General features: G+C 39.0%; 1 protein-coding gene across 1 annotated transcript in view; it reads left to right on the forward strand.

Moving 5' to 3' along the window:
- Positions 1-21,283, forward strand: part of LOC130848830 (membrane cofactor protein-like) — a 55,052-nt gene that overhangs the window by 13,106 nt on the left and 20,663 nt on the right. Inside the window, exons 2-5 of the mRNA XM_057727209.1 lie at positions 4,260-4,493; positions 4,703-4,772; positions 18,880-19,068; positions 19,409-19,511. Of these exons, the coding sequence (XP_057583192.1) occupies positions 4,260-4,493; positions 4,703-4,772; positions 18,880-19,068; positions 19,409-19,511 (596 nt within the window). The remainder of the gene's footprint in view (positions 1-4,259; positions 4,494-4,702; positions 4,773-18,879; positions 19,069-19,408; positions 19,512-21,283) is intronic.

A 21,283-nucleotide genomic window follows, 5' to 3' on the forward strand; every position in this document is an offset into this window, starting at 1 on the left:
TTTCCTTCAACATTCTTTTTTTCTCCCTCTATTTTATTGGATTTGTTTTAGCTTTTCTGGTATATTGAACTAGTATCCTTCTGGAGAACACTATGCAATCTCTCCTCTTTCACTCTGTTCTGAGTTATTAGCCTATAAGAAAATTACAATATTTCTGTAATGAATTTGTCTCAATTTTTTCTTTTAAGATTGTATTTTGGCCAGTGTTCCAAAGGAGCAAGGTTAATCATTTGTGGCAAGATATGATAGATAAGGAGTTATAGTCTATACAAAGCTTAACACCTGTGCACCTAGGCCAGGTGCAGGGGCAGAGAGGGCCATACAGGTAAAGAAGCAGACTCCAAAGACACAGCCCGATACTGAAGGCCATGAGAATGTTCAAAGATGATTCAGGTAACACATGATGTTGGGAAGACTTGTGAGGTAGAAGGAGAACAATGATGAGGGATCAGTTGGCAGTAATACCTGGAGGTGTCAGGTGAGATGATGGGCTTCATCAGGGACCTGTCCATTGGTACCAGGACAGTGTTCCTGACCTTAAGGGAGTACACAGGATTCAGCATGGCCCAGGAAACATTTGAATATCTTGTACTATACAGCATCTTTCAGTCCCGACTGTGATTAGGGGAAGAGGACATGCTATCTGAAGCTGACCCTCCTCCAAACTACCAGCTCCTGTTTACTTTCCTTTCACAAAACTGTTGTTCAGAAAGAGACTCAAGGAATCATTTTGTGTGATTTAAGTGACCTGTATGTGTTCTGGAATGAGGCTCTTTTTATTTAGTTGCTCAACTCTGATAATACTTTTCCTGGACAAAAGAAGCGATGAGGAAATGTTAAGTTACTCACTCTCTCTCTCTTTTCTACTCAGTGTCTCAATTTATGCCATACTTTCTTGTGCCCAACAAGTCAACCACCACAGAGGGCAATAAACATTTCTTTTGAACTTGTAATTTATGTGTAATGCCTGCATCGTGGTTATCAGCATATAAATTCTGGGTAGTTCAATTGTCAACCATGCTGTCATCTAAATAAAAATCTGTTATTTCAGTGTCCTTTGTTGACAAAGTACTATAAAGCTGGAGAACACCTCAAATTAAAATGTTGATTGGAAGGGTGCCAATTCATTTCAACAGAATAAGATATGAGACTCATAAAATCTTTGAATTGACTTTACAGAGATGCAAACATTCTGACTGGGTTCAGAATCCCTGTGTTGGGTGTGGCACCACGATGTGCTCTTGAGGTAACAGCCAAGTAAGAAGGTCAATTGCCAGGCAGGTGCCTACCAGGTGCAAGTAGAGGTGGCAGAGCTCCGAAAAGGTGGTTTAACTATCCTCCATCTAGCCATTCTCTTTCAGGTTTTCACAAATACCTAACCTGTAAAGCATCATGACAGGGGAAAGTCTTTTCTGTGAAAGTATTTTCACAGGCCCCTTCATGCTACTACCCCCACCTTTGAAAAGCAAAATATAAATGTACCAATTTAGGAGGCAAAGGAGCATCTAACATTGTTTTATTTAGTGAAGTCCCCCTCGGTTTAATGACATCCCCAGACACCTCCCTCCACCTTACCACCATTCCTAAAGCTTTCAGGAGAGCTACTACATAGCTCTAAACCTGGTCTACAAACAATCATATTCTCCTTTCTCTCCTTATTTTCTCGTTGGCAGTTTTACAAAATCTTTAGGGGAGTTGGAGGAACCACTGGTGACTAACCCCTACTTCACTCAAAATCTTGACTCGAGTTCTATTCCTCTCGGGACCTTAGGAAGTTCACGGTCAATATTCTCCCTCTGAACTCAGTCACTAAAAGGATCTCAAGGCTAAGGGTTAGACAGTAGATCTACTTCATGGGTCAGCTTGCCTGCCTGATTTAGGGAAGTTTTCCCTACAGATACTTGTAGCTCATTCTTCACAGAGATAAATCCTGCTTTGTTCCCAGTGCCCGAAATTATTAAAATCAAAATTTCTCAGAACTTATGTAGAATTTGGTAAATCCTACGGGGGCGGGTAAAGTTGGCAGAGACATGTAAAATGCACTTGAGAGCAGCACCCATTTATTTCATTCAGTATTTAGTGGGTATTTGCTATGCACCTCAACACTGAAAATACAGCAAAAAACTATATCCCTGCCTCATGGAGCTTGTTTAGAAAAATAGGGAACCAGGCTCAAAACCTTTCAAATGGAGCCTGAGTTGGGTCAAATCATAATAAGTTAAAGAAATCTATGTGAAAGTCTTCAATTATATTTAGAATGATTTGATGAACCCCAGGTGTAGAAATTTCACTGATCAAAAGGAAGTTTCAGTAAAACCCAACCTTTGAATCTAATCTAGCACCTGTAAATAGGAAACCAAAAACTAGACATATTTCTTTCCCTGCCTTTAAAATATTCTCATGCAAAATTAAAAAAACAAAAAACTTACTTTCAAGCCTAAAAATAAAAGGGAAACTTTTTTCAGCTTTATTGATATACACTTTAAATATAATATTGTGTACAAATGGTGGCAGAGAACAATAAATGGGTTCTCTCTTTTCACAAATAATTGCCAACACTGAGCCACAGAACATTTCTGTTATATCACTTTTTCAAAATTGTAAGTATTAAAAGAAACGACCATTCCCTCTCACTGTGTTTCCTTTCATTGTCTCCTTAATTGTACCTCCTATAATTGTGTTATCATGGGATGTCTGAATTTTATAACCCAAGGACTAAGGTTTTTTTTAATATATATATTACACCCACGCTTTGTATTTATATGCCCTGCCAAGAATTCAAAAAACTGTGTTGGTCTGGAAAGAAGAAAAAATCTGTTTATCCCAGAATATATTTAGCACTTCTCAGATATACAGGCTTTAGACCCTTGGCCTTCAGCAGTTGCAGCATGTGGGCCCTTAGAACATGGTGGGCTTCAGTAGCTGAGGAATGAGAGCTCAGTAGTTGTGGCACACAGGCTTAGTTGCTCCACGGCATGTGGGATCGTCCCAGACCTGGGATTGAACCTGTGTCCCCTGCATTGGCAGGTAGAGTCTAGGCAGATTCTTAACCACTTTGCCACCAGGGAAATCCCACTACTTTCATTTTAATGAAAAGAATGACAAAAATTATGTGGTGATTTGGAGTCTAATTTCTCCACTTGAAATGTATCATAGTTTCTCATATTGATATTTTTTACACTGCTGCACAAAATTCCATCCCGTAAACTACCTATCATAAAACACTTCATACTTCTGCTAGACACATAGGGTTTAAATTTTTCCAAAACTATAATCTTTGTTCACAGTTCTGATGATTCTTTGGGATAAACTCTAAATGGGACTGGTGGTTTAAAAGTCATGTCCACTGGAAAACTTTTAACATACAAAACCATTATGTTAAAAACTAAAAGTTTGAGGGTGCTGGTCCTCCCAATATGTTTACTCACTTTGGTTGACCTTTTTATTCTTGGCCAACTAAAAAGAAGAAAAGATCAACTCCTTTAATTTGCTCTTTAATGTTACTGTTGTTTTTCTTCTACTAGTCCTACAGGTTTACTTACAACTTTACAAATAAATCGTGCTCCTTCTTAATTTTCCAGCATTGTTTGAAAGATTGTTTCAAAAGAAAACTGCTTCCCCTTTTCCACTTCACCTAACCAATTCTTACCCATCCCAAAGCTAATGACGTACTTTGCTTCCAAGAATTTGGCAATTAATGCACTCCTGTCCTTACCTTTTTCATGCATGTGTATTTCATCTTCAATAAAACATTTAGTTGTTCAGGAGCAAGGGCTCCTTAGAGATGAGACCCAGTATGCTAATGCTCTGTGTTGCTTAACAATTAACCTTCCCAGGGGTGCTCTCCTGGGAACACAGGGGACACTAATTGACTTCAGCAGTTGGGAGAGCAATGACCAAACCTTTCCTAATTCTGAAATGTATCGGGCCATGAGAGACTCCAATAGCAGACGCTCAACCATGAAAACCTCAACAATTGTCCCGCATTATGCCTGACTAATGCCAAAGACTGAGCAAGGCCCGGGTGTCCGGACAGTTTGGAGTGCCCCAGGTCCAAACTGGAGTCGTGAGGGGTGTGGGCCCCACACTGACCCACTGCCTGGGCTCTAGGTTTCTATTTTCAGGTCGATGAACTTGATTCTTTAATCCAGCTTTCTAGAAAAGGGATAATGATGTCCACGCCAGCCCTTGATTCCTTTCCACCCTTCCTGCGTAGGTGAACCAGCCATTTCCCCCAAGCCGCCGGGTCTCTCCTTTAGGTCTGCACACTGAGGAGTCAGAGACAGTCAGGGTGCAAGCGGGAGGTGCAAAGCTCCCCGCGCACAGGGAGGGTTAGACCCGCACCAGGGCCACGCCCCGCTCCTCCAGGCCTAAGCGCCGCCCCGGAGCCGAGTCCCCGCCTTGCCGCCCGCCCAATTGCCTCGCCAAGCCCTCACTTCCGCCCCTGGCGCGGCCCAGGCCACGCCCACCTGCGTGACAGCACTTGGCACTGTGTGAGTGTGGGGATTGTTGCGTCTCGTAATTGAACTCAGATCTCTGCGGGGCTGGTCTCAGGTTTCCCGCTGATCTCCCCGAAAATGATAGCGGCTTACCTATAGCACAAGGCACCTCCCGGCCGCCCCGAGAGTCCCCTTTTTACCTGGTGCTTCCCTGGGATGCTTTCGGTGGCCCTAGTGCTCCTGCTACCCATATTCTCCGGTAGGAGCCTGGAGAGAGTGTGCGCCCTGGCGGCGAATTAGTGCCCAAGGAGGAGGCTTGGTGGGCACTGAGCGGTGCGGGGTGGTGGGCGCAGCTGGGGCTTACCAAGGGCCAAGCTGGGTCAATAGTAAAAGCCTGCAGGGTGTTTCTGGGACTGAGCCGTTTGCGGACTGCAGTGCTGACCTGGTGCTGATGGGGACGGCTTGCTCTTGAGTGCCCAGGTGCCTGGGGATGTTGTTAGGCTGGTGCTGTGCCTGTGGGGAGGGTTTGACCTATGTTCTCTGGGCGGGGTGATACCTTGCGAGTGGGGTGTTTGTGCCCCGCTGGGCCGGGCTGGGCTGGGGGAGCCCATGCAGGGTGTTCCCGGGTGTGTGCTTTGTAGAAGTGGCCACCCAGCAGTGCAAGTGTGGGGTCAAGGAAGCTACTGCTTGCTTTGTGTGGGGCTGGGAAGCTCATGTTATGTATGTAGCAGTGAAGTGACAGCAGTTGCTGGGTGGGACCCCAGCTACACTCCCACCCTCCCAGTCCCCCTTTGGTGAGGGAGGCTATGACTCAGGATCTGAATACAGCAGCAGAACTCACAGCCTCTGTGCCCCATGTGGTGATGCCAGTGACACTGGCATCGGCAAGACACCAACAACCACAGAGGCATAAAAAGTGATAAGGTGGCCACAGGGCAACACCTGCAAAAGAGGCAGTGGTGGGTGAAAAGGGCCCACTTGCAACTATTACCAGAGGCGGCACAGGTTAAGAGAAACCAAAGACTTGTGCTATACTGCCACCTGCTGGAAAGCAAAAGAAACCTCTAATTTCTAACGTTAAATCATTAAAATCAAGCCTTTCAGTACTTCAGAGGCGCTGGCGGAGGAACCATCAAGCATCATGGAGCACCATCAAGCATCATGGAGCACCATCAAGCATCATGGAGCACCATCAAGCATCATGGAGCACCATCAGGCACGGGGAAGAACCACACTAACACTGTACCACAATAAGAAAATAACTCCTAGAAACCAAACTTAAAGTCGCAGAATACTGTGATCTAACTGATGGAGGATTTAAAATAGCTGTCGCGAAGAAACCCAATGAGCCAAAGAAAACTCAGAAAGGCAGTTCAGTTAACTGAGGAATAAAATTGATCAACAGAATGAATACTTTGCCAAGGAGAATACAATTCTAAAAAAAGAGCTAAATTTACATTCAGGAGGTGAAGAACTCAATAAATGAGATGAAGAATGCATTAGAAAGCATTGGAGATAAGGAGACCATACAGAAGAAAGAATTAGTGAACTCAAAGATGGAAATCTAAAATGATACAAGTAAGAGAGGAAAGCAAAATAAGATATTTTTAAAAATGAGAAAATTCTACGAAAGCTATCCAACTTTCTTAGGAACAGCAACATTAAGGTCATGGGTATCCCAGAACAGAGGGAGAGTGGGGCAGAGAATTTACTTAAAGAAACAATAACTGAGAACTTCCCAAACCTAGGAAAGAGCTGGGTATAGAATTTCATGAAGCTGAGAACACCTAATTACCTCGAGGCAAAAATACCTATTCCAAGACATATTAAAATTGTCAAAAGTCAATGACGAATTTCTAAAGCAGCCAAGGAAAAAAGGATGGTAACCTAAAAAAGGACCTCCATTAGGCTATCATCAGGCTTCTCAGCAGAAAGTCTTCAGGCCAGTAAGGAGTGGAATGGCATTCTCAAAAATACTGAAAGATAAAAACTGTCACCCAAGATTACTCTATCTGGAAAAGTTATCATTCTGATATGAAGGGAAAATAAAGACTTTCCCAGACAAACAAAAGCTGAGGAGTTTATCAACACCAGACCAGCCCTACAAGAAATGTTGAAAGGAGCTCTTCTACCAGAAATAAAACACTTAAAATATTGGTTGGCACAGGTAGTGCTTAAATTTCCTCTTTCTAATATAATTAATACCATCCCTATTGTTTAAGAAACAAGTTCTGGAATCTTTCATTGACATATTTTAGGAAAAAATATAACCCACAATATTTGGAGTTCACCTTTGATAATGTTAAAATGCCATTTTTAATCATAGCTGTAATGGAGAATGCATTCATAATAAAATAATAAAGCATAATTTCTTTCAACATGAAAGAAATTACAAACCCTGATAAAGGGAAATGTCTGTAACTGAACCAATGGAAAAAACCTTAAAACAGGCATAAAAGCAGCAAAGAAAAAGTGATGATTTGCAGATATCTCTGGAACAGGTTGGCTGAACAGTATTTGAATTTTGATCCAAGAGTGTATAGAACTGATAACAGTGCTCCTTTAGCTCTGGCACTAGGAACTAGAAATGCAGTGATGAATGAGACGTGGTCCTCTAGAAGGTTACAGCCTCCTAGGGTGTATAAACAATGAACAATTACAGATTGAAAAGTGCTATGAAAAAAAGTAAATTGAGGCATCTGGGGAAACTTAACCCAGTTTTTTGAGTGAGAAATTTAAAAGTCAAGGAAGAAGTGGCATCTAAGATGAAACTGAAGGATGAGTAGGTGGGAGGAACAGCAGGATCTCTGGTCAAAGCAGAAGTAAAATGATACATGGAGGTCTAGAGTGCTACAGTAAGTTGAGTAATTTAATGGACACTACTAGTGGAATTGACTATGACTTAGAAGAGTGTGCAAGAGTGAGCAGAGTCCTGATAGTGACAGATTTTAAAGCTCTTTTAGCCATGTCAAGGAGCCTTAGACATTGTCATGAGGGCATCAAGGAGCCAGTGAAAGCTATCTAGAGGAGGGAATGGCCAAGGTGGCAGAGTAGTAAGACACTGAGCTCATCTCCTCCAATGGGCATACCAAAATTACAACTATTTACAAAGCAACTATTGATGAGAACAACCTGAAATTAGCAGAAAGATATTCTGTGATTAGGGATATAAAAAAGGAACCAAAATGTGATGTGTAGGAAGGGCAAAGATGTGGTTTAGTCAAGACACATACCCCTGGGTAAGCAACCTATGAATGGTAGTTGTAATTACATTTGTCATAATTACAATTGCAGAAGTTGTCCCCAAGGAGTGAGGTATCTGTGCCCCACAGTGGGCTCCCCGGCCCAGGGGTCCCACACTGGGAAGATGAGCCCCCAGAACATTTGGCTTTGAAGGCCAGTGGGGCTTCCTTCTGGGAGAGCCAGGGCTCTCTAGGGAATAGAGACTTCACTCTTTAAGGATGCATACAAAACCTCACATGCCCCAGGACCCAGGACAGAAGCAGTAATTTGAAAAGGGCCTGGGTCAGACCCACTGGCTAATCTTGGAGAGCTTTACAAAGTGGCAGGAAACACTGGGGATATAGGTACTGGAAACAACCACTTCAGGGAGCTTATCCCACTGTGAGGACATTGGTGCTGTCAGGTACCATTTTGGAATTTTCCACCTTGCTTATTAGTGCTGGGACCTGGCCCTGCCCACCAGCCAGTCAGCACCAGTCCTGGGACACCCCAGGCCAGGCAGCTAGTCAGTGAGGATGTAGTCCCACCTACCATCAGGCTGGCTGCCATAGGACACCCAGAGTCCCCAGACACTCCATGACCCAGTCTTTGCCAACCAGAGAGCTGAAAATGCAGCCTTACCCAAGAGTGGGCCAACATTAACCCCAGATCCCCTGTTACCCCACAGCCAGATATAAAACCAGGCCTCATCAGCCAACAGGCCAGCACTGGACCCACAACCTGGCCTCACCCACCAGAGGATGGACAGCAGCCCTGGGAACCCCTGAGCTCCAGTCCCATCCACTAGTGTGTCAACACCAATTCCAGGACTCTTAGGGCCTGCAGCCAGAGACCCTGGGACCTGATCCTGCCCACCAGAGGCAGCACCAGTGACAACTCCCACAAGGTCCCAGCCCAGCAGCAAGCTAGCACAACCTCCAAGACACCTTGGGCCCCTCTGCCAGCCATGTTAGAAACTGAACCCACCCATCAATCGACCAACAACAGCTGTGGAACCCACCTGGGCCCCACCCATCAGCAGGCTAACACTCGTCCTGGGCTCCCTGGCCCCGCAGGCTGCCACCATGAGACCAGGTTTTACACCCCATCCCAGGGCTCCACATCCAACCACTTTGTGACCTGGCCCCACCTATCAATGGGCCAGGACCGAGACTAGGATTCCCCTGCCCATGCAGCCAGCCATGCCAGGACCCAGACCTACACCTGTGGCTGGCAGCCTTGACACAAAACAGGCCAGGGCCCAGCCTTCCTATAAGCATGCACACAGTAGTCAGCTCCCCCCAGCAGAGGTACCACACAGTCTACATAGAAGGCACTCCTAGAGCATATAGTTCTGGTGACCAGAGGATAGCATGCTGCTGTACCCCGTAGGATGTCTCCTACATAAGGTCACTTCTCCAAGATCAGAACACATAACAAACACATATATAGAAATAAAATCAATAAATTAGGCAAAATGAGGCAGTGGAGGAAGGCATTACAAACCAACCAACCAACCAACCAACCAAGATAAATTCACAGAAGAAGAACTAAGTGAAGTAGAGATAAACAATCTACCTAACAACAAGTGTGAGATAATGATCATGAAGTTGCTCAAGAAACTCGGGAGAAGAATGGATGAACAGAATGAGAAGATTTAACAAGGAGTTAGAAAATATGAAGAACCAAACAGATGAAGAATTCAATAACTGAAATAAAAAATACCTAGAAAGAATTAGCAGTAGATTAAATGATACAGAGGAGTGGATCAGCAAACGGGACGACAGGGCAATGGAAATCACTCAAGCTGAACAGAAAAAAAGAGTTTTTAAAAATGAGAACAGTTTAAGAGACAACATTAAGGGTAATAACATTTGCATAATAGCAGTCCCAAAAGGATGAGAGAGAGAGAGTGAAATGGGAGAGAGCAGATTTGAAGACAAAACAGTTGAAAATTTGCTTAACCTTGTAAAAGAAACAGGCTTCCAGATCCAGGAAGCACAGAGTCCCAAACAGGATCAACCCAAGAGGACCACAAGATACATTGTACTTAAAGTGACAAAATTAAAGATAAAGAGAGAATATTAAAAACAGCATAGGAAAACTAACAAGTTACATACAAGGGAGCTCCCATAAAGCTGTCAGCTGACTTTTTAGCAGAAACTCTGCAGGCCCAAAGGGAGTGCCAGGATATATTTAAAGTGATGACAAGAAAAAAAACCTATAACCAAAAATAGTGTACCTGGCAAAGCTATCATTTATGTTTGAAGGGAAGAGCAAAAGTTTTACAGACAAGCAAAACCTTAAAAAGTTCAGCATCATGACATCAACTTTACAATAAATGTTAAAGGGACTCCTCTAAGCAGAAAAGGCCACAACTTGAAACAGAAAAATTATGAAAAAAAAAAATCTCATTGGTAACGGCAAATATACAGTAAAAGTAGTAGATCAACCACTTATAAAGCTAGTAGAAGGTTAAAAGACAAAAGAGATAAAATCATCTATATTCACAATATGTAGCTAGGACATACAAAAAACAAAAGGATGTTGTCAAAAGCATAACATGTGGAGGGGAGAATAAAAATGTGGGGTTATTAAAATGCACCAAACTTAAGAAATCAGCACCTTAAAATAGTCTTACACACACACACACTGAAATGTTAGCCATAAAAAATAATGCATATTGCCATTAGCAACATTATGGATGGAACTATAGGATATTATGCTAAGTGAACTATGTCAGACAGAGAAAGACAAATGTATGGTTTCACTTATATGTGGCCTTAAAAACAAAACAAATAAACAAATAAACAGAAACAGAGTCATAGACAGAAAACAAACAGTTGGTTTCCAGAGGGGAGAGCGTTGGGGAGGAGAGAAATAGGTGAGGGAGATTAAGAGGTAAAAACTTTCAACTACAAAATAAATGAGTCACAGGTATAAAATGTACAGAGTGGTGAATACAGTCAATTTATGTAATATCTTTTTATTATACTTTTTGTGGTGATCATTTTCAAATGTATGGAAATATCAAATCACTGTGTTGTGTAATACAAAAGAGCATAGTGTCGTAGGTCAATTATACTTTAAAAAACAAACAAAGAAGCAAACAAACTTACCGAAAAAGAGATCAGATTTATGGTTACCCAAGAAAGAGGGTGAGGGGAAGGAGAATTAGAAGAAGACAGTCAAAAAGTCCAAGCTTCTAGTTATAAGATAAGGATTTAGTGTACAACATGATAAATATAATTAGCAATCTGTCCCTTATAGAAAAACTTTTTATAGAATAAATACTGAGTTCTCATCACAAGGAAAACATTCTTAAAATTATTCATGTAATTTTTTATCTATATGAGATGACTGATATTCACTAAACTTATTATGGTAATCATTTCAAGATATATGTAAGTCAAATCATTATCCTGTGCATCTTAAATGTATACAGTGCTGTACATCAACTATATCTCAATGAAACCGGTATTTTTTTTAAAAGATCTCTGACTTGGAAGAGCCCTGGTCATAGTATCTTATCAGTATTACTCTGGTGGCAATGTGAAAATGAACTGAATGAGAGGCAAGACCAGTAAGGAGACCTATTCAGAACCTCTTGTAGCAATCCAGATAAGAAGTGATAGTGGCTTGAATTAGAAGTAAAGGTGGAAATAGAGAGAGAGAACAGGCATTTCAGTTTGGAAATTGTATATCTTGTTTGCTGGGCATGAAGAGTCAAAAGGGACCACACTCTGGCTTCATTATGTTATTTGAGATCGTGTGACACATTCCAAGAGGAGCTGTGTGGGGAGGGAATTGACTACATAGACTTGGCACCCCAGTTAGAGATCTAGGATGGAGAGAGGGATTTGGGAGGCAGCTCTCATCAGTGGTAATGACATCATGAGAGTATATATTCTCACCCTGGTGGATTTGCAGAATGAAAACAAGGAGAGTTCATAGAATAACCCATGAGGAACATCACATTATTCAATCAGGCAGAGAAGGAAGAGTAGCCAGAGGACAGGCTGAAAACCAGGGTGGTTTGCTACCTGGAAACCAAGGAAAAGAGCTTCTCAGGCATGAGGGAGCAAAGAGAGAATAATCAATAGCTCCAGATGTTATAGACAGGGTAACTAATATTACTGAGAGAGAGAGTGTTAGGATGACTTTACCAAGAGGGAGGCTACTTAATGACTTGAAATAATTTAAGTAGCTTATAAATGAGTGGGAATTGAGAAATGAAAATGATAGTTTAGATGGGCATGCTGTCAACATGATTTCTTTCTTGGTTCCAGGAAATTCTAGAATGATGTTATACAAATGTCCCTATGATGGAATTATATAGCATTTCTAGCCCATTTTTTCCTATTGTAAAATGAGAATGTATGGCTTGGGGTATTCAGTAAATGTAATGTTATTAGTAAAATTTAACTCTATACCCTAATCCCCTTTATAAACAATGTTTTTAATAACTACATGTTTTTGTTTGTTTTTTGCTTTTGTTTTGTTTTGGGCATTTGATCGAGGAGCATTCGTATATTAAGATCAGCATGGGGATGGAAAAAGATATTCCACGCAAATGGAAATCAAAAGAAAGCTGGAGTAGCGATACTCATATCAGATAAAATAAACTTTAAAATAAAAAATGTTACAAGAGACAAGAAAGGACACTACATAAAGATTGAGGGATCAATCCAAGAAGAAGAGATAACAATTATAAATATATATGCATCCAATATAGGAGCACCTCAATACATAAGGCAAATGCTAACAACTATGAAAAAGGAAATCGACAGTAACACAATAATAGTGGGGACTTTAACACCCCACTTACACCAATGGACAGATCATCCACACAGAAAATTAATAAGGAAACACAAGCTTTAAGTGACACAATAAATCAGCTTGATTTAATAGATATCTATAGGACATTACATCCAAAAACAGCAGATTGCACATTCTTCTCAAGTTCACATGGAACATTCTCCAGGATAGATCACATTTTGGGTCATAAATCAAGCCTTGGTAAATTCAAGAAAATTGAAATTATATCAAGTATCTTTTCCAACCACAACGCTATAGATTAGAAATCAATTACAGGAAAAAAACTGTAAAAAACACAAATACATGGAGGCTAAACAATATGCTACTACATAACCAAGAGGTCACTGAAGAAATCAAAGAGGAAATCAAAAAATACCTAGAGACAAACGACAATGAAAACACAATGATCCAAAACCTGTGGGATGCAGCAAAGGCAGTTCTAAGAGGGAAGTTTATAGCAATACAATCCTACCTCAAGAAACAAGAAGAATCCCAAATAAACAATCTAACCTTACACCTAAAGAAACTAGCAAGGGGCTTCCTAGGTGGTGCAGTGGTTGGGAATCCACCTGCCAATGCAGGGGACACAGGTTCGATCCCTGCTCCAGGAAGATCCCACATGCTGCGGAGCAACTAAGTCCGTGCACCACAACTACTGAGCCTGCACTTTAGAGCCCATGAGCCACAACTATTGACTGAATGTGCTGCAACTACTCAAGCCCACGCGCCTAGAGCCTGTGCTCCGCAATGAGAAGCCATGGCAATGAGGAGCCCGTGCACCACAGTGAAGAGTAGCCCCCACTCACCGCAACTAAAAAGAAAGCCCATGCACAGCATAAAAGACCCATACAGCCAATAAAATAAATTAATTAATTAAAAAAAAAAAGAAACTAGCAAAAGAAGAGAAAACAAAACCCAAAGTTAGTAGACGGTGAGAAATCATCAAGATCAGAGCAGAAATAAATGAAATAGAAACAAAGAAAACAATAGCAAAAATCAATAAAACTAAAAGCTGGTTCTTTGAGAAGATAAATCAAATCGATAAACCTCTAGCAAGACTCATCAAGAAAACGAGGGAGAGGACTCAAATCAATAAAATTAGAAATGAAACAGGAGAAGTTACAACGGACACCACAGACATAAAAAGCACCGTAAGAGACTACTACAAGCAACTATATGCCAATAAAATGGACAACCTGGATGAAATGGACAGATTCTTAGAAAGGTATAACCTTCCAAGACTGAATCCAGAAGAAATAGAAAATATGAACAGACCAATCACAAGTAATGAAATTGAAACTGTGATTAAAAATCTCCCAACAGACAAAAGTCCAGGACCAGATGGCTTCACAGGTGAATTCTATCAAACATTTAGAGAAGAGCTAACACCCATCCTTCTCAAACTCTTCCAAAACATTGCAGAGGAAGGAACAGTCCCAAACTCATTTTATGAGGCCAGCATCACCCTGATACCAAAACCAGACAAAGATACTGCAAAAAAAGAAAATTACAGACAAATATCACTGATGAATTTATATGCAAAAATCCTCAACAAAATACTAGTCAACAGAATCCAACAACACATTAAAAGGATCATACACCATGATCAAGTGGGGTTTATCCCTGGAATGCAAGAGTTCTTCAATATACACAAATCAATCAATGTGACACACCATATTAATAAACTGAAGGATAAAAACCACATGATCATCTCAATAGATGCAGAAAAATCTTTTGACAAAATTCAACACCCATTTATGATAAAAGCTCTCCAGAAGGTGGGCATAGAGGGAACCTACCTCAACATAATAAAGGCCATATATGACAAACCCACAGCAAACATTATTCTCAATGGTGAAAAACTGGAAGCATTCCCTCTAAGATCAGGAACAAGACAAGGATGTCCATTTTCACCACTACTATTCAACACAGTTTTGGAAGTCCTTGCCACAGCAATCAGAGAAGAAAAAAGAAATAAAAGGAATCCAAATTGGAAAAGAAGTAAAACTGTCACTGTTTGCAGATGACATGATACTATACATAGAAAATCCTAAAGATGCCACCAGAAAACTACTCAAGCTAATCAATGAATTTGGTAAAGTTGCAGGATACAAAATTAACACACAGAAATCTCTTGCATTTCTATCACCAACAATGAAATATCAGAAAGAGAAATGAAGGAAACAATCCCATTCACCACTGCATCAAAAAGAATAAAATAGCTAGGAATAAACCTAACCAAAGAGGTAAAAGACCTGTACTCAGAAAACTATAAGACACTAATGAAGGAAATCAAAGACAACACAAACAGATGGTGGGACATACCATGTTCTTGGATTGGAAGAATCAACATTGTGAAAATGACTGTACTACCCAAAGCAATCTACAGATTTAATGCCATCCCTATCAAATTACCAATGGCATTTTTCACAGAACTAGAACAAGAAATTTTATGATTTGTATGGAAACGCAAAAGACCCTGAATAGCCAAGCACTCTTGAGAGGGAAAGACAGAGTTGGTGGAATCAGGCTTCCTGACTTCAGGGTATACTACAAGGCTACAGTGATCAAGACAGTATGGTACTGGCACAAAAACAGAAATATAGGTCAATGGAACAGAATAGAAAGCCCAGAGATAAACTATGGTCAACTAACCTATGACAAAGGAGCCAAGGATATACAGTGGAGAAAAGGCAGCCTTTTCAATAAGTGGTGCTGGGAAAACTGTACAGCTACATGTAAAAGAATGAAATTAGAACACGCCTTAACACCATAAACAAAAATAAACTCAAAACGGATTAAAGACCTAAATGTGAGGCCAGACACTATAAAACTCCTAGAGGAAAACATAGGAAGAACACTCTTCAACATAAATAACAGCAAGATCTTTTTTGATCCACCCCCTAGGATAATGGAAATAAAAACAAAAATAAATAAGTGGGACCTAATGAAATCAGAGCTTCTGCACAGCAAAGGAAACTTTAAGCAAGACAAAAAGACAACTCTCAGAATGGGAGAAAATATTTGCAAATGAATCAACAGACAAAGAACTAATCTCCAAAATACATAAACAGTTCATCCAGCTCAATATCAAAAAAACAAACAGCCCAATCAAAAAATGGGCAGAAGACCTAAACAGGCATTTCTCCAAAGAAGACATACAGATGGCCAAGAGGCACATGAAAAGATGCTCAACATCACTAATTATTAGAGAAATGCAAATCAAAACTCCAATGAGGTATCACCTCACACCAGTCACAATGGGTATCATCAGAAAATCTACAAACAGTGAATGCTGGAGAGGGTGTGGAGAAAAGGGAACATTCTTGCACTGTTGGTGGGAATGTAAATTGATACAGCCACTATGGAGAAGAGTATGGAGGTTCCTTGCAAAACTAAAAATAGAGTTACCATATGACCCAGCAATCCCACTGCTGGGTATATACCCAGAGAACACCATAATTCAAAAAGACGCATGCACTCCCATGTTCATTGCAGCACTATTTACAATAGCCAGGACATGGAAGCAACCTAAATGTCCGTCAACAGATGAATGGATAAAAAAGATGTGGTACATATATACAATGGAATATTACTCAGCTGTAAAAAAGGAACGAAATTGGGACATTTGTAGAGACATGGATGGACCTAGAGACTGTCATACAGAGTGAAGTGAGTCAGAGAAAAACAAATACCATATATTAACACATATATGCGGACTACAGAAAAATGGTACAAATCAACCCGTTTGCAAGGCAGAAATGGAAACCCAGATGTAAAGAACAAACATATGGACACCAAGTGGGGAAAGCAGGGAGGGTTGGGGGGAATGAATTGGGAGATTGGTTTACCAAATTGTACACTCTAAATATATGCAGTTTATTGTTTGTTAAAGAAAACAAAAAGGAAAACAACAAAAAAATGTATATGAAACTTCAAAGAATTAAACTATCCAAAACAATTTTGAAAAAGAATCAGGTCAGAAAACTTACAGTACCGGATTTCAAGACTCAGTATAAAGCTACAGTAATGAAGACAGTGTGGTTTGGGTATAAGGATAATCATATAAACCGACAGCACCGAATAGAGGGTCCAGAAATAGATCCACACCTACATGGGTCAATTATCACTTTTGACAGAAGTGTCAAGGGAATACAGTGAGGGAAAGAGAGTTGTTTCAGCAAGTGCTACTAAAACAGCTGGATGTCCATATGGAAAAGAATGAATCACCACCCTTCCCTAACATCCTATACACCAAAAACTAACTTGATGTGGATCATACACTTAAACATAAAAGCTAAAACTATGAAACTTCTAGAAGAAAACATAGAAGAGAAAAATTTTGTGACCTTGGGATAGGCAAAGATTTCTTAGAGAGGATACAAAAAAGCATGAACCATTAAAAAAACAAAAAAAAAGATAAATTGAGCTTCATCAAAAATAAAAACTTCTGCTCTTTGAAAGACACCATTACAAAAATGAAAAGCCACACAAGAAAAAATGTATAATACCTCTGTGTGACAAAGGACTCATATACAGAATACTTAAAGAATGTCTCCCAGCCAATAAGACAAACAACCAATTTTTTAAATGGCAATCTATTTGAATAGATCCTTCACAAAATAAGATATAAAATCTCAAATATGTGAAAATATGTTTAACAGCATTTGTCTTAAAGAAAATTTTAGTTAAAACTACAGTAAGATAGCATTGCACACCCACTAGAATGGCAAAAATTTTAAAGACTGACTCTATTAGACTAACTGTATTAGTTGTTAGCATTTGGAGCAACTGGAAGTCTCATACATGGTTGGGGTTGTATAAAATGTTTTAACCACTTTGGGCATAGTTTGGCAGTTTCTTAAAAAGTTAAACATGCACTTATCATACGACCCAGCAGTATTACTCTTAGATATTTATCCAAGAAAAAGAACATATTTCCACAAAAACAATTGTACTTAAATGGCCATAGCAATTTTATTTATAATAGCTCAAAACTGGAAACAATCGAAGCTTTGTAATAACAGGCAAATGAATAAACACATGTTGGTATATCCAAAAAAAAAGATCAGCATAGTGGAAATGTTGAAAACATTTTGCCAACAGGTGGATTTCAGGACATGGGGTAAATAAAATATTGAATAGAGCATCAAGAGAGGTGTTTAGAATTTAGACTATCCTGTAAAATGAGGGTAACATTTCACTTGTTTAGAGTTCTCTCTTGACCAGTCTCTCAATCTGAAAACCTAGATCCAGGGAGTAAGAAAGAAAAGTTTCCTCAGTGTTCAGAATAGATCAATCTCCCTTCTCCTTAGGTCCTTAACTTTATAAGAGAGGCCTCTGAATTCTTTTAGCCCTTTAGGACTTTACTTGATGTGTCTCCACAAATTATTTTACATTATTTTATAACAGATTTATATGGTTTTCTAGTGCACAGATAATTAAAAGGAAAATAACTTGCTGAAGTAGGAATGACATTGTTCTAGGGAAGAATCCTCCTGCTCCCAAAAAAGACCAGAAATAAGAAATTCTGAAAGCATAGCAACATAGCAGCTTTACTGTCAGGATATATTGGATAAACAGCCCCAACAGCTATGCAGGGAGCTTCTAAGGGAACATATGATCCACTAATCAGTGAAGGAAGATTAAATTGTGTTTACAGTAATGTCCAAGAAACCAATTTTTTATGCAAGGCTATTTAAAGTAACAAAATTTGATATTAAAGGCTGTCCATTTATTTATAAAATGCTCAATTCACTAATATGAAACAAATGAAAGGAAGTCATATTTTTAAGTATTTTAGTCCATATTTAGTCTGAGCTATGAAATCCACAATGTTTATTTAATAATCACCTTTTACCATAGCATGTCTTGAGCACCCAGTGTGTAGAGAATGTAGTACAAAAAGAAGGCATATGATCCCTGTCCTCTAGGACCTTGCCATCTGAGAGGAAACTGAGTCTGAAGTGACAAGTGATCATATGCTTGTGTTTCAGACTATGGAAGAGTAATCTGAGCAGAGTGCTACATACTATAGGAGACTTCTTAGAGGAGAGGTGAGTTTCAAAATGATGAATTTAGAAAAAAGTGAGGAAGGATACATACCTATAAATATATTTTAAAACCAAGAATATTGATGCTATGTCTTCAATTTAGTGTTGAATGAAAGTTCACCTTATTTCTCAACAAACCAAAAGCTCATAGGTTGTTATTTAAAGTCAGCAAGGCACATCCTTTGCCACTACTACCACTTGGGTAAAAACATGGGGCAGTCATTTAAAATCTTGCCAAGAATCTTTCTATTTACTCTGTATTACCTACCTGATGTCAGGCCACAGTCCCTGGCTGATGAAGTAGATAAAGTACTTTATTTTCATGTTCTTATTCTCCTTATTCCTAGATGCCTGTGGTGATCCACCGAAATTTGAAACTATGAGGCTTCAGGGTGCCCCTAAATCCAATTATAGGTCTGGGGACAGTATAGAATATGAATGTCGCCTAGGTTTCCAGCCCATGGCTCCTCCTCTTCCCACCTCTGCTGTTTGTCAGGATGATAATACATGGTTACCTCTCCAGGAGGCCTGTGCAAGTAAGTAAACACACAAACAAAAAAATTGTTTTATATCTCTGGAGATTTTCATGCATTTTAGCACATATATACCACTACTGCAATGATGCTTTTCTCATGTGAATATAGGTTTTAGATGGCAATATATTTTTTCACTCCTTGAGAAGTCCTCAAGGAATCTTCTTCCTGGCAATTGGCTGCCTGGGTAAATATAAATCATATTTGATCACATAATAAAGAAAATAATAACTAAATAAATAATGATTCCCATAAATTCAAACAAGAAATGTAGAATTTTGAATTTGATTCAAATCTATTTTGAAATTGGTATAAACCAACATATTTTAATATTTTCTTTTAGGAAAATCATGTCCTAATCTAAAAGATCCTGTAAATGGCCAAATTAACTATGTAAATGGAAGTAGTCTGTTTGGTTCACAGGCTCACTTTGTTTGTAATGAGGGGTAAGTAAGATGATCCTTAGTGGAAATAAGGTTAAATGTTACTAATTTCATTTTTGTTTTCCTCCTCTTCTTAAGCATTCCTATAAACTTGATTTCATTTTGCTTTCTATGTGACAAGTTGCACTTGTAGCCAAACAACTCTTGTGCTTTTTATGAAGACTTAAAAGATGTGTAATTAGAAAGAAATTTAAATTGAAGGAAAGCAAAACTGTATAACTTACTATATGTAATAATAAGCCTACTGTATGCATTAAAAATGTAGTAATTTTATTCTTGACAATAAAGAGTACCCTATTTAAAACTGCCAATTCTCAGAGTTGAAGTAGGGCTTATGGAAATAGGAGGTAGAATTACCAACAAAAATTACTCTAATATTGAGAAAATCTGTAGTTCTACGAGACCTAAATTGATCAGCTTGGCCTGGAAAATAATGTTGATCATGACCTCTTAGTTGGAAAAGCTTATTTTTAAGACTGCTGCCAAGGAGTGAAGCATCTTAAAAAGAAGTATTGAGAATTTAATAATAGCTTTTGTCCTATAGGGCTCCTTTAATAGTATATATTGGGGATACTGGGCATTTATTTTAAAATATGAATTTAGAGGTAAATGTAATACACTGTAAAAATGCAACAGGTTTTTTTAATATTAACTTTAATGATATTTTGCTGAATTCACTTAATAGTTCTAATATTTTTGTGTATGTATGGAATTTTTAGGGTTTTATACATATCATATCATCTGCAAACAGTAATAAGTTTGCTTCTTTCCTTCCAATTTGGATGCTGTATATTTTCTTTTCCTTGCTTAATTTCTTTGCCTAGAGCATCCAGTACTATATTGATAAAAGTGGTAAAAGTGGGCATGCTTGTCTTTTCTCTTCTTCTTTTTAGCTTTTCACCGTGGAGTATGATGCTTGTTGTGTATTTTTCATGTACAACATTTATTACCTTGAGGCAGCTACCATCTCTCTTCCTAGTTTATTGAGTATTTTCATCATGAAAAATGTTGAATGTTGTCAAATGCTTTTTCATCAATTGAGATGATCGTGTGGGTTTTTCCCTTCATTCTGTTGATGTGGCATATTATATTGTTTGATTTTCTTATGCTGAGCCACCCTAGCATTCCAGAAATAATTTCCACTTGGTCATGGTTTTTAATTCTTTTTATATGCTGATGAATTGTTTGCTAATATAATGTCAAGTGTTTTTTAATCAATGTTTATGAGGGATATTGTTCTATAGATTGCTCTCTTGTAATGTCTTTATCTAGCTTTGCTGTCATGGTTACACTGGTCTCATAGAATAAGTTCAGAAGACTTCCTTCCTCTTCAATTTTTGGAAAAGTTTGAAAAGGATTGGTATTACTTTTCAATGTTTAGTAGAAGTAATCAGTGAAAACATCAGGTCCAGGACGTTTCTTTATTGGGAGATTTTTGATTACTGATGCAATCTCCTTAGTAGTTGTAGTTCATTCAGATATTCTATTTTTTATGATCAAGTCTTGGTAGGTTTTGTGTTTATATGAATTTGTTCATTATATCTAGGCTATCTATTTGTTGGCATAAAATTATTTATAGAACTCTCATAATATTTTTTCTTATTTCTGTAGAACTAAGTGATAATGTCCCCACTTTTATTTCTGATTTTAGTAATTTGGATCTTTCTTTTTTCTTAGTCCATCTAGCTTAGGGTTTGTTAATTTTCTCCCTCTTTTTTTTAAATTGCTTTTTATTGGAGTATAGTTGCTTTACAATGTTGTGTTAGTTTCTGCTA

This window comes from Hippopotamus amphibius, chromosome 3 (assembly GCF_030028045.1).
Source record: "Hippopotamus amphibius kiboko isolate mHipAmp2 chromosome 3, mHipAmp2.hap2, whole genome shotgun sequence".
Lineage (NCBI taxonomy): Eukaryota > Metazoa > Chordata > Mammalia > Artiodactyla > Hippopotamidae > Hippopotamus > Hippopotamus amphibius.